We start from the raw sequence: 13,202 nt of genomic DNA on the forward strand, positions 1-13,202 counted from the left end.
ATAGATAGATAGATAGATAGATAGATAGATAGATAGATAGATAGACAGATAATTGGTAGATATAGATGTATGACAGAAAGGAAGAGAGAAAGAGAGATAGACAGAGTTAGAGAGAGAGAGGGAAGGAAGAAATTTGAGTAGAATACATACATCTGTGAAGAATTGGTCCTACTCTTCGTGATCTGAGATTTAGACTCTGGGGAAAAGCCAGAAGTTGCACAGTACCAGATTCAGTGACTATGGCAGATGCAGATACAGTGTCATATTTTTACAGCATGTTTTATATTGGATGGCGCCCAGCAAGAATATCCACCATATGTTTTCTCATACCTCCTAACAAACTGCTTCCCAATATGGCAAGAACGGTGAGATAACTGTGTTGGAGGCAAAGTTGAGGGTATCTTGAGGAGGATTCAAACCAAATTATCTTTCAGCATAATAAATTGTTTTTGGTGTAGGCATTGGTTGTACCATTTTTTGATTATACCTCATGTGTTAAGTATACTCCACCCTCTGTATCTACCAGTTCCACATCCATGGATTCAATCAGCCTTATTTTCCAGGGAAAATACTTGGAAAAGAATTGCGTGTGTACCAAGCGTGTATAAAATGTTTTCCTTGTCATTAATCCTCCAACGATGCAGTGGAACAAGTCTTTATAAAACATTCAGGTAGTGGTAGTTATCAGAGGTCATCTAGAGAGGATTTTAAGGGTACTGAAGGACATGCAGAGGTAACATGCAAGTGCTATCACATAAAGGATTTGAGCACCATCCGTTTTGAGGGAACCTGGGACCATGGCTCCCCTTGATACCCAGGAACAACTGTAAACCCTTGGCCAATAAATATCCAAAGGAAAAAGTGTACACTGAGAAAGGTCCGTAGTTGTTCCTGTCTCTGCCGATGTGGATCCAAGGGACGCAAAGGCTTTGGCAGTCTTTCCACTTCACAGCTGCTTTTGGCAAGGCGTGATGGGTGGACCCATCACCCAAGCACTCACTTGTGCCTAATGTACCTGTCCCACAGTGAAACTGGGAAATAGCATAGAACTGGGGCCTTCCCATACCTAGGTTTACAGTAACTTACAGGAAAGGGTCATAGTGTCTATGTCAATATCTAAGAGTATTTCTGAGCTCACAGAGATAAACACTTCAGAGAGCAAATGAACATGACTTAAACACTCCTTGCCACCTGATTAGGCTACATTTGGGAAAACATTTCCAGCTGACTTCATCATTTAGAGTCCTTCCCATGAGTTTTAAAAGCTTAAAGCTAGAATAATAACCACCGTGTTTCACAAAGAATGAGAATTACATCAGCATTAACTGGCCAGATAATTATAACAGTTACACTGATAATAACTGAAGAGCTTTCTTCTTCCCAAAAAAGAGGGGATAAAAGAGATAATGTGATGGTGAGTTTTCACATCTTTGAATAATTTAGAAAATTTATACATGAATCTGCACCATTATTTATGGGTACCAGGCATGTCATTCAAGTGGAATTACATGAATTTTAATCTGTATTCTGAATAGTTTAAAATTTCAGTGAAATAAATTCTCTTTCATGACAGATATATGAACTGTAATTACTACATTTATCTGCCTAGGTCTCAGAATTTTTTCTAACTTCAGGTGTTTCTTTTACAACAAACTTTGAACCTATTTATCTTGGGGTCTTTGTTTTAGCTAAACACTATACTTTTTGAGATTTCACTATTGAGAAAAAAAAAAATTCTTCCAAACACCCAAATACTCTTGATTTTATATTTACCAAAAAAGGGGAAGAATCTCATCCCTGATAAAAACTTATTACTTTAGGCCCCCAATTTCCCCTATCATCACAGCTGTGCAGGGGGACATTTAGTTCTTAAAAAGCACAAGGCGATTTCTCATTGAGAACCTACTCTTTGTTTTTATAACCACTTTTGTTTTTACTTTTGTCTTTGTATTTTTTTGCAGAGGGAAGTCCATTTAGCAGCTCTTAAAAAGAAAGAAAATATTTTGCTTTTCTCATCAAGATAGATGAGAAGGCAGTGGCGTTAAGATAAACTCTAGGAGTGTTTCCACTCAGCTAGTGTATTCATTTTTAAGTGGACTAAGACAAAGAAGAAAGCACTTAGCACAGATTTAAGAGCTGTTGGCTACTTCCCACTACAGGAGCTTTGTGATCTGCATCTTGCACCATACTCCCAAGGAAAGGCTTACATGTAGGACCAATAGAAAAGAAATCACAGAAAGGATTAAATAGCAGATCAGAGCTGACATGTTGGGTTTGAACATACCAGGAAAAACATAGCTCTAGGAAAGAAACAAACATGAGCAATCAGATTATATTTTCTCCTTTCTCCATGTATCTTGAGCTAGTAAACCAAGAGCTAGCTTTCCAGGTATCTCCAGCCCCTCCATGGCTCACCCTCTCTGCAACACACAGGCATGAGGCTGTTCGCGTACCTGATTGATCTCTGGAGCCCAGCTCTCCTGACAGAGGTACTATGAGTTAGTTGGCTGTGGGTGTCCAAACTGTGCACTGGACACTTTTGCAAGGGGAAACACGAAAGAGGCCCTGAAGCACTTACCTGGGCCACTGTCTGCCACTGCGTGGCGTCGTCTTCACTGGGATGGATCCCATAGTTCCACCTTCTTTGGACCACATAGATCACTGGCTCAATGGAAATGTTGAACTTCGAGGACCACTTAATCTCCAGCTGCCCAGACTTGAGCTCAGTGAACCTTAACTCTTTTCGGGGCTTCAAGGGGACCCCTGAAACAAGACCGTGTTATGCTGGTTAAAACAACCTGCATGGGACTCACATGAAAGGAAGAGGCGAAGAAGGAAGTCTGTGGAAGACGCAGCACCATCTGCTGATGGTGGATGTTATGCTTGCTTCCAGAACGGTGGTCCTTCTGTACCAGATTTCATGGTGGAAGTCTTTTGGTTCAAGTTCAGTCCATCACATATAAAGACCATTGGAACTTGTTCTTTTCGCTTTTCCTTAGCCCCCACAGATAGTCAAAATCAACCGCTGTGCCTAACATAGCTATTTCTCCCTATGTATCTCCAGCATCACCCTTTCATGTGCACGGCAGTGAATTAATAGTGCTAAGAGGTTCTTCATGGAGCTTAACAGGGACTTCACACAAAGCGGATAGCCTTTATAAAAGAGGGTTGAGTCCTCTCCCCATGTCTAACATGTTCCGTTTCTATGGCTACGTACTAAGGTCATTATAACATGGTTCCAGGGTTTGGTGTGTTGGCCATCTCAGGGAAATTTCCCTTTCAGGAAAAAAAAAAAAAAGAAAAGAAAAAAATAGCAAAGCTAAATCTCATGTGATCTGATCTCATGCGTGTGCTTTCCAAAGCGCGAGCCTTTTGGATTCCAAACAGACTGCTTGGGAAGTCCCCTATTGACGCAATGGTTTACAAGCGAAAAAATGATCAATTTAGAAGGCTTGGTTTTGGCATGCTGGAGTGCCTTGCTTCCAAAGTCCCCCGCAGGTAGCTCATTTTAAAGAAGTTAATCATTTTGATTTCTAGTTTGAGGATTGAACCCAGGGCCTTCTTACTGAGCTATATCCCCAGCCCTTTTTAAATTTTTATTTACTTATGTATTTTGAGACAGCCTCTTGCTAAATTGTTAAGTTGCCCATGGTGGGCTCAAACATGCCATCCATCCTCCCAGCTCAGCCTCCCACAATGCTGGGATTATAGGTGTGCGTCACCACATCTGCATGCATTCGGATTTCTTGAAAGAAATTTTGAAAAATACCTCCACTAAGATCTAGTGTTTAGAGCTACAGTTTTAAAATTTTTCAGCTGCTGGGAGACCAGCATGCACATCAGGGGGATAAAGGAATCCATAACACGAAGAGGATACGTACAACTAAATGACTTAGGTAGAATCAAGGACAACGTAACACAAGAACCCTGGGCACCCTTAACAGCATTTCCTCTTGCAAATGGGCATTTGCCAAAGCGCTGCAAATCCACTTGAAAGGTCCACTTCACAGTGCTCCACTTATTTTTCCATTCCTTCAGTTTAATCGAAGGGAATTGCGGAAAATGTGCAAACACAAAATGTAAATAAGATCTGATGCACATTGGTGTTGCAGCTGAATCTCCATTTCATTTCATTTTGATCTGAACTCATGCCTGTTGGAGAGGTTTTAAACTCATCAAATGTTTAGTGGGATAGTGTCAGATGATGTAAAATGCAGATTTATACAGAAGCCAAAGGTCACTTATTTTTTTCAAAGAAATATTTTCTAGGGGACACATTTACCATTTTCATGGCATTTTTCATTTTGCTTTGCAGTTGGATTATGGCTGCATATGGCTGGTGAATTCCACAAATTCAACTCACTAGAGCCTGTGAAACAGGTGAGTGAACACTGAGGAAGATTGATTAAGTTGCCTGGAGCTGTGACCCGATCTCAGGTTTCTCTGTCAATTCTCTACCTCTTTTCTATATTTCAAATTAGGAAAAGCCACCCAGAAAAGCAGAGAAAAGAAGTGGCTTTTGATAGAGATGCAAACCCTCTCAACAACTGGTTTTATGATGCCCCCTGCTCCCCTGGTTGGCACAGACCTTCGCTAAGTCACGTCTGGCTTCTGGTCAGCCACGACTTGAGGGTTTTCCAAGCCAGGATCATATACTTGTATTTTGAGTGCATAACCCGTACAATGAAAGCTACATTTCATGGCTAGATTATTTCTACTAAGCAAATGCTCCCCAGTCCCTGGCTAAGGTGAAAGCCAACGTTTCCCCCTGCCTGTTAAATTTCTCTGCACATGCTCCATCTTAATTTCTTCTCTCCAAAATAGCTACTTCTCAGATATGTGTCTTCACAACAGTGCAGTTTCTTAGGATAGAGTTTTTATTTGTTCATGCGCCCACCACCATTGAGTTGTTTATTGCATAGTACATTTCCAGGAATTGCCAAGTCATCAGTCTCCACAGTGATGGTGACCACCCACTCCTCTTCATCCCTCTGAGCTTCAAAATGGCCTTCAAACCCTTCTCCTTATCAATCTCCCTACCAGCCTCTTTTGCTAATCCACTATTCGTGATGTACTCTGATTATTTTCTAAATTGGAAGTGAGACCCTCTTCTCCATCTTCTTAGGCCCTCTCCTTGCATCTTAATTTCTCCAAGATGAAGGTGAACTCTCTGTCTCTCCATCTCTACGATCACCTCCTACTTATCTTTCAGCTCTTCCCATGGTGCATCTTACATTTTTGCACAGAGCCTGTCTTTAAACCCAGCTTTCCTAGAAACACACAGTTAATTCCTTCCTATGACCATTGCCTGCTCGATTTTTTTAAACCCTGAAAAATCTTTCCATCTATTTTCTGACTACAGACACTTAAATACTTCCAGGTTCAGACAAAATACCACCACCTGTGACGCTTCCCCTGAAGTTTCTGAATAGAAAGAAAAGCCCCATTCTTATGGCCCTCTCCAAGGTTGGGCCTGTTACTGTCAATATGTGCGTTTAACTGCCCCGTGATGCAAAATGCTCATTTAACGATGTCTGTCTTCCTCACTAAGTGACAGCCCCAGGGGTCAAAAGCCATGTCTGTCCTTCTCTGCTCTCAGAATATCCCCAGGGGAACTCTCTGCGATTGCAAATGTAAAGCAAATGTTTGCTGGAGGCATCACCTTGCCTACTTTTTCACTACTCAAGAATAAGCCAGGAGAAACAGGAGGATACTGAAATATTTACGCAAACCTTTGTATCAGTGACTGCTCCCTCTGCTCAAAGGTGACTTAGGGACAGGAGAAACTTATCACAGGTATTTTGTGATGATTTCTCAAGGAGATATTCAATCACTCTCTCCATCACTTTTGCTTTTTAAAAAGGTAAATACCAAGAGACAAAGCACTGTTGCTAGCTGTGCTGGTGGACGCTTATAATCCCAGCAGGAAGATTGCAAGTTGAAGTCCAGCAAGTACAAGTTTAGTGAGGCTCTTTCTAAAAAAAATAAAAATAAAAAAATAAAAATAAAATAAAAATAAAAGGACTAAGGATATATAGCTCAGTGCAAAGGCACAGAGTTCAATTCCAAGACACACACACACACACACACACACACACACACAAATGTCACGTAAAAAATGTTCACAACATAATCAGGCACTGCATGTGACACATACCTGTAATCTCTGCACTTGGAAGTTGATGTAAGAGATCACAAGTTTGAGACTGTCTCAAAATAAAAAAATAAAACTGGTCGGGGGATGAAGCTCAGCACTAAGGCCCTGGGTTCAATCCCTGGTGCCATAAAAAAATTTAAATATAAGACAGTTTTATTACATGGGCCGCAGGCTTTCCCATATTAAAAAAAAAAAAGTCCAGTTAGGATAGAAATCCCAAAGTTAACTGGTGTTTGGTTTTAATTCACAAATACCTCGTTCTTGTGTGAAGAAAAAAAGTAAAACAGCAAAATTTGATCAAAATGACCATTGTGAATAATTTGTACATTCAAGAGAGCCAGGCGGATGCCAGATAAGTAATTCCACTGAGGTGCAGATTCAGTCGAGAATATTTCATGATTTATTTGTTTTCTCTGTGACTAGTTAATTCTGCAAGCTGCTAGAGGGCAGAGTTTCCAAGACTTCCAAATCCACCTTTCTCCTTGGCTGCCCAGTGTCTAATCCTCTAGAATGAACGTGGTCATATAAGTACTCAAGATGCTCAACTAACCTGAACTCACCGGAAGCAAATGCAAGCATTCAATAACCAATGACCTTCCTCGGTCATAAGGACAAAGTCACTCAAATTTCTTCATTTACACCTCTAACTATGACGGTCAACGCTCCTACAACACCCATGTTAAGAAACGGTCCATCTGCTTTACATTAGGATTCATGGGCTCCCTTGATTGGAAGTAACTCCAGTGCTTTGTGGTAATTGTGTGCAGATGGGACGCGGCCCCCCAGACCTGCTGCCCCCACTGCCTGCATAGGTCCTCAAGACTGAACCAGTCTCCAGATTGCAGAGCCAGATGTGTAAAGGGGGTCTCTTCTCTATGTGGTTTCTCTTATGTAAATGATTAGACTGTTCCTTCTAAAAAATGATTTCTCAACAAATTAGTCACCCAGGTTTAGACCTGGAATCTAAACTATTCTGTCGAAGAATTTTAAAATGTTATCATATGTCACTCCATAAAATGAGACAAAAGAAGCACTTTATTTTTTTAAATGCAAAATGCATTTTGGTGGAGTAAAAAAAAAATAAAAGTACAAATCCAGTGCTTTAAAAGATGTTCAAAATACACTGGGAGAAAAATGAATAGTGATATATGATCAGAAGTTGCATATCCATATCCAGAATTCATTATAAGTGTAAATAATTTCTGTTGTGACTCTCAATGATATGAAAATGTAGTGAGATATAATGTTCTAGCAATTCAATAATCAACCACTAGGTACCCTCTCATAAGATAGTCAGCACTACAGGAAATTGTATGTATACCATGTGCAGGTATTGGACAACTGGATTCAGAACATTAAAAATTCTTTTGTGAGAAGTTGTATTACTCCGTCTCCAAAGGCCTGCACTTAGAATTTCAAACACTGAGATATTGGTGGAAAGTATTAAATTCATTCAATGATTGTTTTGAAAAAAGACTCATGATTAATCCTTGATTTGTCCAGCACAAAGGAAAAATATACACAACAGAAAAGTACAAATTAGTCTGAATCTTTGTCCAAATCTTCAACTGTTCTTCTCTATTCAATTGCCACAGCATGAAGTCAGAAAAGCCAGTGGGATTTGCCAGCAAAATAATTAAACATTTCTCTTTCTGGAGGGAAAACTAACTGAGCTACCATAAACTCAGGAAGAAAGAGGAAATGAACCCCAAAGCAACCATTTATGTTCTAATGTATAGAAGACCAGCTTTTTCAACTTTCCACAACTATATTAAAGTTTCCACTTCATAGCATGAGTTCCGGCATGCTAGCTTTTGAAGTCTTTTATTGCTATGCTCATCATTTTAACTGAAAAATAAAAGAATAGCTCCTGTCTGCTGTTTCAAACTATACCACGAGACTAGTAAAGGTAACTTACTTGGAGGCATTAGTTAAGGATGATTCTTCCAGAACTACCCAACTTCAATGCTCAGACATAATGGAAAATTTTGTTGCTCAAGACTTCAAAACACTCATTGTTCAAAAAGCTCAAATTTTCAGCGTATAAACTTTTAAAGCTTTAAAATCTGTATGCCTCATCTTTCTTCCCACAAACACAGTAAATCAAACAGAAAGTATATGTTTCTATAGTTTTAACATGTTTAAACATCAAACTCACAAATGATTGCATGAAAGACATTTCAGGGGTCAGTACATTTCCATTTTTTTCAAACATTAAAGTAATTTGCATATTTAAATAAGTCTTATGTGCATGATTAGCTCAGTAATAAACTAATGAACAAGTGGACAGGGTTACAGAGGTTTTATATCCTTTGTTGTCCCCGCCCGCCACAAGACCTTTTATTGGACACTGCAAACCAGAAGCAATAAACAAATGTTTATTCTCCTCAAATGTATTAGTACTGATAGATGTGGGCGGCATCAGCTCCTCTTAAATTTAAAATAGGGGAAAATTAAGCAAATGTTCTTCAGGACTACCAGACACCAGCCACCTACAGGATGACACTTTAATAAATTTAATAACCAGTGAACAAGAAGCTCTTGTGAAATCTACAATTTACTCGTTATTTGTACAATAAAATTTGGTCCTCCATAATATATCCTCTATAGCTAACTTAAAGTGCTTCAAGTTTACAAGCTTTAAAATCTTAAAATCTTAAAATTACAAAGTATTTGACAATAAGTCTAATGAGGGGGAAATGCTATGTTACTCATTACCTGCCAATGTTGATGAACTAGTGAAAAATACTAAAAGGGCTAGGAGTGTAACTCAGTGAATCCTTTGGGTTCATTTCTCCATATTGGAAATAAGTGGGTAATGGCCTAACTTCCGGTTGACCTCTTATAAAACAATACAGTGATGCCCAGTGGCAGCTTTGGCACACTGGATACAGTTCTCTCATTGGATACAGGTCGAACAGAACTGACAGGAGAGCTGGCCCAGTGGGAACAGGTGTAGTATGCATTTCTTCTACCAGCAGTCAAATCACTTAGGACAGCCTGCGACCTCAGTTTCCACAGCCACAAACTGAAAGCAGGGTCGCTTTGTCCCATCCAACCACAGATCCCACTCGTGTAGGAAAAGTGTCACCCAGGCTAAGAGGAGGCAGAGAGAGGCAAGGAAGCCTGCTTCACACCGGTTTGCTTGGGGACAATGAGAAAGCTGTTGTGAAGGAAGACAGTGACATCAGGCACCCCTAGGAGGCCAAGGTGATTCTGTGTGTTCACTGGTTCTGTGCAGTTTTCCTCCTGGAGGAGCCTCGGGCAGGGCCAGACCGGGAGCTTTCCCTGGGTCCCGGCCGGCAGCAGGAGGCGCCTTTCTGAGAGGAGCAAGCAGCTGGCCTTGAGGCTCACAGCATCAACAGCACCTCAGGGGCCGATTCCCTGAGAGGTCCTGGGAAGGTTGCCCTGGGTTCCATCTGACCTCCCTCTGTCACACACGCTAACCTATTTGCTGGTGGGACATCGGTGGAGAGCAGCCTTCCCTGAGGGGCTACCTGAACAACAGAAAGATGTCTACCTGTGTGTGTGTGTGTTTTATGATGAAAAACTACAGTGAATATTTAAATGGAAAAATGTATTACTGCAAAAGCCACATTGCCATAAATCCCTTTCAAAATAATCCCCGTCATTTCAAACACATTCTGGTCACTTTGTGAAGCAGTTCTAGAAGTCCTCTTTGGTTGCCTCAATGTCCTGAATCAGTTCAAAAAAAAATTTTTTTGGGGCACTGGGAATCGAACTCAGGACCTTGCACTTGCCAGGCAGGTGCTTGTGCCACTGAGCTACCCTTGCTCTCAAAATGTTGATGTTTCACAGTCATTTTGACTTTGAGGAAAAGTCAGCAGTTGCACAATGTCACATCGAATGAATAAGGTGGATGAAGATTTTTACAAGCTAGCTTTTCCATTGGATATCACTCAGGAGCAGCATCCATGGCATTTTTTTGTCATAGCTGGTAGAGAAACTCAATAAGGAGCACTTCCAGAACTGTTTCAGAAAGCAGCAAAAACAATACAGTGTATTTGAAGTGAGCAGAATTCTAAGGGGGATTCATGGAAATTTGTCCTGTACTGTAATAAATTTTTACTGTAACCATCCACCATATATTTTGATCACACTGTGTGTATGTGTTTAAATAATAACAGATTGCATTCGCCATGCCATTATGCAAAGGCATTAGCAGATCCATTAGTAGTTCTCCATGAATTCCTGCTTCCAACAAAAATAGAAGTTAAGGGGTACTTTGTTAGGTCTTTTTAAAGGTAAATTCAGCACTTTCTTTAAAAGTCCAGCTTATGTAGTTAATCATAGGTTTGAGGTGCAAGTGTGTTTATATAATCAATCATTTATTTTGGCCCTTCTAAGAAGATTCTTATTATTGGTGAAATAGATGTATTTGAAATTCATACCAACTCTCTACACTTCTTATTTAAAAACTGCACATTTTAATTTATATTCCTTTTTCAAAGTGTTCTACATTTAAAGCATTACGGGATTTACAAATAGGCTTTATCACCCTAAAGACATTCTATTTTTACAGTAAAATCTAATACATAGCATGTAAACTATAATAGGAAACATTTCATAATATCTGACATTTTAGAAATTAAATGATTTTAGATTCTACAAAAACATTTTGATAAAATTTACAAGATGTGAAGACAATAGCAGTTTAAATATAGTAAAGAAATATCGCTCAGTAAGGGAAAAGCAGTAACTAGTTTCAATTTAGGAAGTGATAATTTTGCTAGGTTGCCGATAGTCCTAGGAAAGAGTTTATAATACAGAAAATTTCTTGGACTATACTAACTTCAAAGAAACAAATTTGAGAGGCAGAGTTAAAGGGAAATGAGGCAGGTATATTATTTCTGGGATAAGCACATTACTATGAGTGTAAGAGACTTCTAAAAATAGCCGGAAACTCAAAGCTAGTATTGTTAATGAATGCTGTTTTACATGTATTTTATTTAAAAAATTACCTGCAGTTACAAATAATGTAATTTGGCATATGCTTATTAAGTAAGCGAGGAAAAAAGATATTTAGTATGCTTATTAAGTAAGTGAGGAATAAAGATTTCTCTTTTTTCACTTGTAATGAATAATGCTTACTGCTTGATTCTACTTCACTCTTCAGATTACACCAAAAAGTTAACAAAATATTCTACGTTAGAGTATACCCTGATAGCACCCAGAAGTAGACATGGTACAAAAGAGTCACATTGAAAGAAAAAGGCAAATAGCTCTTAGCCTTAAGAAGTTAAGTGCTCTAGAATTTGCTTTTGAATGTAAACTATTATAGTGGAGAAATATGCGATCAGTTGAGTCCTCATCTTTTGGAAGAGGGAAAGAATTCCCTCTGCTTAGAATCTCAACATACTCATCAAAATATTTAACATTTACACAATGACACTCCTGATCTTGGATTCTGCCAAAAGAAAAGCTATATTACAAGTACATCTATTGTGCGTTTTTGAAGTGTGGACCTCAACTCCAGCCTGTTTCTAGGGATTTAAATCTGTTTATTCTAACGCACCCAGCAGAGTTTAATTGATTTATTCTTCCAGGCAAAATAATATACAAAATAAAGTTCTCACATCGCTGCTACTCCACATATATGCTAAAACATTTATGTCTGATTTATTCCACCTTGAGCTTATTGTGGCTAATCTCTAAGACCCATGAATATTTTAACATATCAGTACATGGCACAAAATAAATTTCCTTAAGGTTTAGTATGTTGCCGGCATTTTTCCACGCGTGATTGACGCACTTTCTCTACGCACACACCAGCTGCTGTGAAGGAAAGGTGTTTCGTGTCCTCGGTGCTGCTTACCTTTGTACAGAGTCTTGGGCACCTGGCAGGTGTACCCACACCCATTAGAGCAACACTTTTTCACCCCGGAGCACTCATTGTCAACCTCACAGCTCTCCACGCAGGCGGCAGCGAAGCCACTGGCTTTCTCGGGAGCCGGGCAATCCCCTTGTTTCACCAGGAGGATGTACTTCAGGAACTCACAGCTGGTCAAGCACTCATAGTTCTTCTTGGGGAACAGAGGCTGTCAGAAAAGAGAGAAAAACAATTTTTTAATTCCATGGAAGACACAGCAAGTGTTGGAATCTAAGCCAGCGGTAGAACACTTGCCTAGCTAGTGTGCAGAAAGCTCCTGGTTAGGTCCACAGTAATTGCACACACACGCAACAAAAACACATGAAGTCTGCTTCTGACACATCTAAAAGGAAGTTTCACACACTTTTACAATGTCAAAAATACCTGTGGATCTTTTACAAAACTGATGAATTTGATGTCTTTGCCCCCAGGAAAATGACATTACAGGGAAATCTCCCAAAAGAAGAAGACCCATGCATTATGATTTTCGATTGGATTGCAATAGCGCCACCATGCACATAGACACACGTTCACCAACCTTTCCATTCTATCTCAGCTCAAAGACAGCAGGGAAAAAAATTATCATAGAGTTGGGGCGTGGCTCTGTGGCAGAGCCAGTGTTCAGTATACGTGAGGCTGGGTTCCATCCCCAGCATCAGGGAAAAACAAAAACAAAACATGAATATAAATATTACAAAACAGCTTAAGTACAATTAGAAGGGCCCTTTTAAAATTGAGACATTAAATATTTTCTAGTAAGTCATTTTAATATTTTATATACTATACTAATTAAATACATTATCCAAGGCCCTGTGGAACCTATATTATTTTTACAATTGAAACACACTCTTGGTAGTATACTGGAGTTTTGTAAGCCTTGTGATGTTTTTTAGCTTTTTTACCATGTTTGTGACACACAGTGCATTCATCTCAAGGAACTGGTGCACGTACACATTGCATCTTTGTCGCTCTTGCTTTCTCTTTCTCTTCCCTCCTTCCTGTCTATCTTCATCCCCCAATCTTCTACCCATCTCTACAAAGTCTAGGCCTAAACTGAATATATTTTAATGACACCAGCTCTTATAGTCAACGTGCACACAGAATCTTTTATCGGTGCAGATTTCCCAGTGGGTGCTGTGGCAAAACAACGTAGAT

General features: G+C 39.5%; 1 protein-coding gene across 1 annotated transcript in view; it reads right to left on the bottom strand.

Moving 5' to 3' along the window:
- The window catches only part of Anos1 (anosmin 1), a gene marked incomplete at its 5' end in the record, with an annotated part of 200,453 nt that overhangs the window by 62,390 nt on the left and 124,861 nt on the right, over window positions 1–13,202 (bottom strand). Inside the window, 2 exon segments of the mRNA XM_013505608.1 lie at window positions 2,579–2,763; window positions 11,994–12,216. Coding sequence (XP_013361062.1) covers window positions 2,579–2,763; window positions 11,994–12,216 — 408 coding nt within the window.

Source organism: Chinchilla lanigera, unplaced genomic scaffold (genome assembly GCF_000276665.1).
Source record: "Chinchilla lanigera isolate Chin_1 unplaced genomic scaffold, ChiLan1.0 scaffold00098, whole genome shotgun sequence".
Taxonomy (NCBI): Eukaryota; Metazoa; Chordata; class Mammalia; order Rodentia; family Chinchillidae; genus Chinchilla; species Chinchilla lanigera.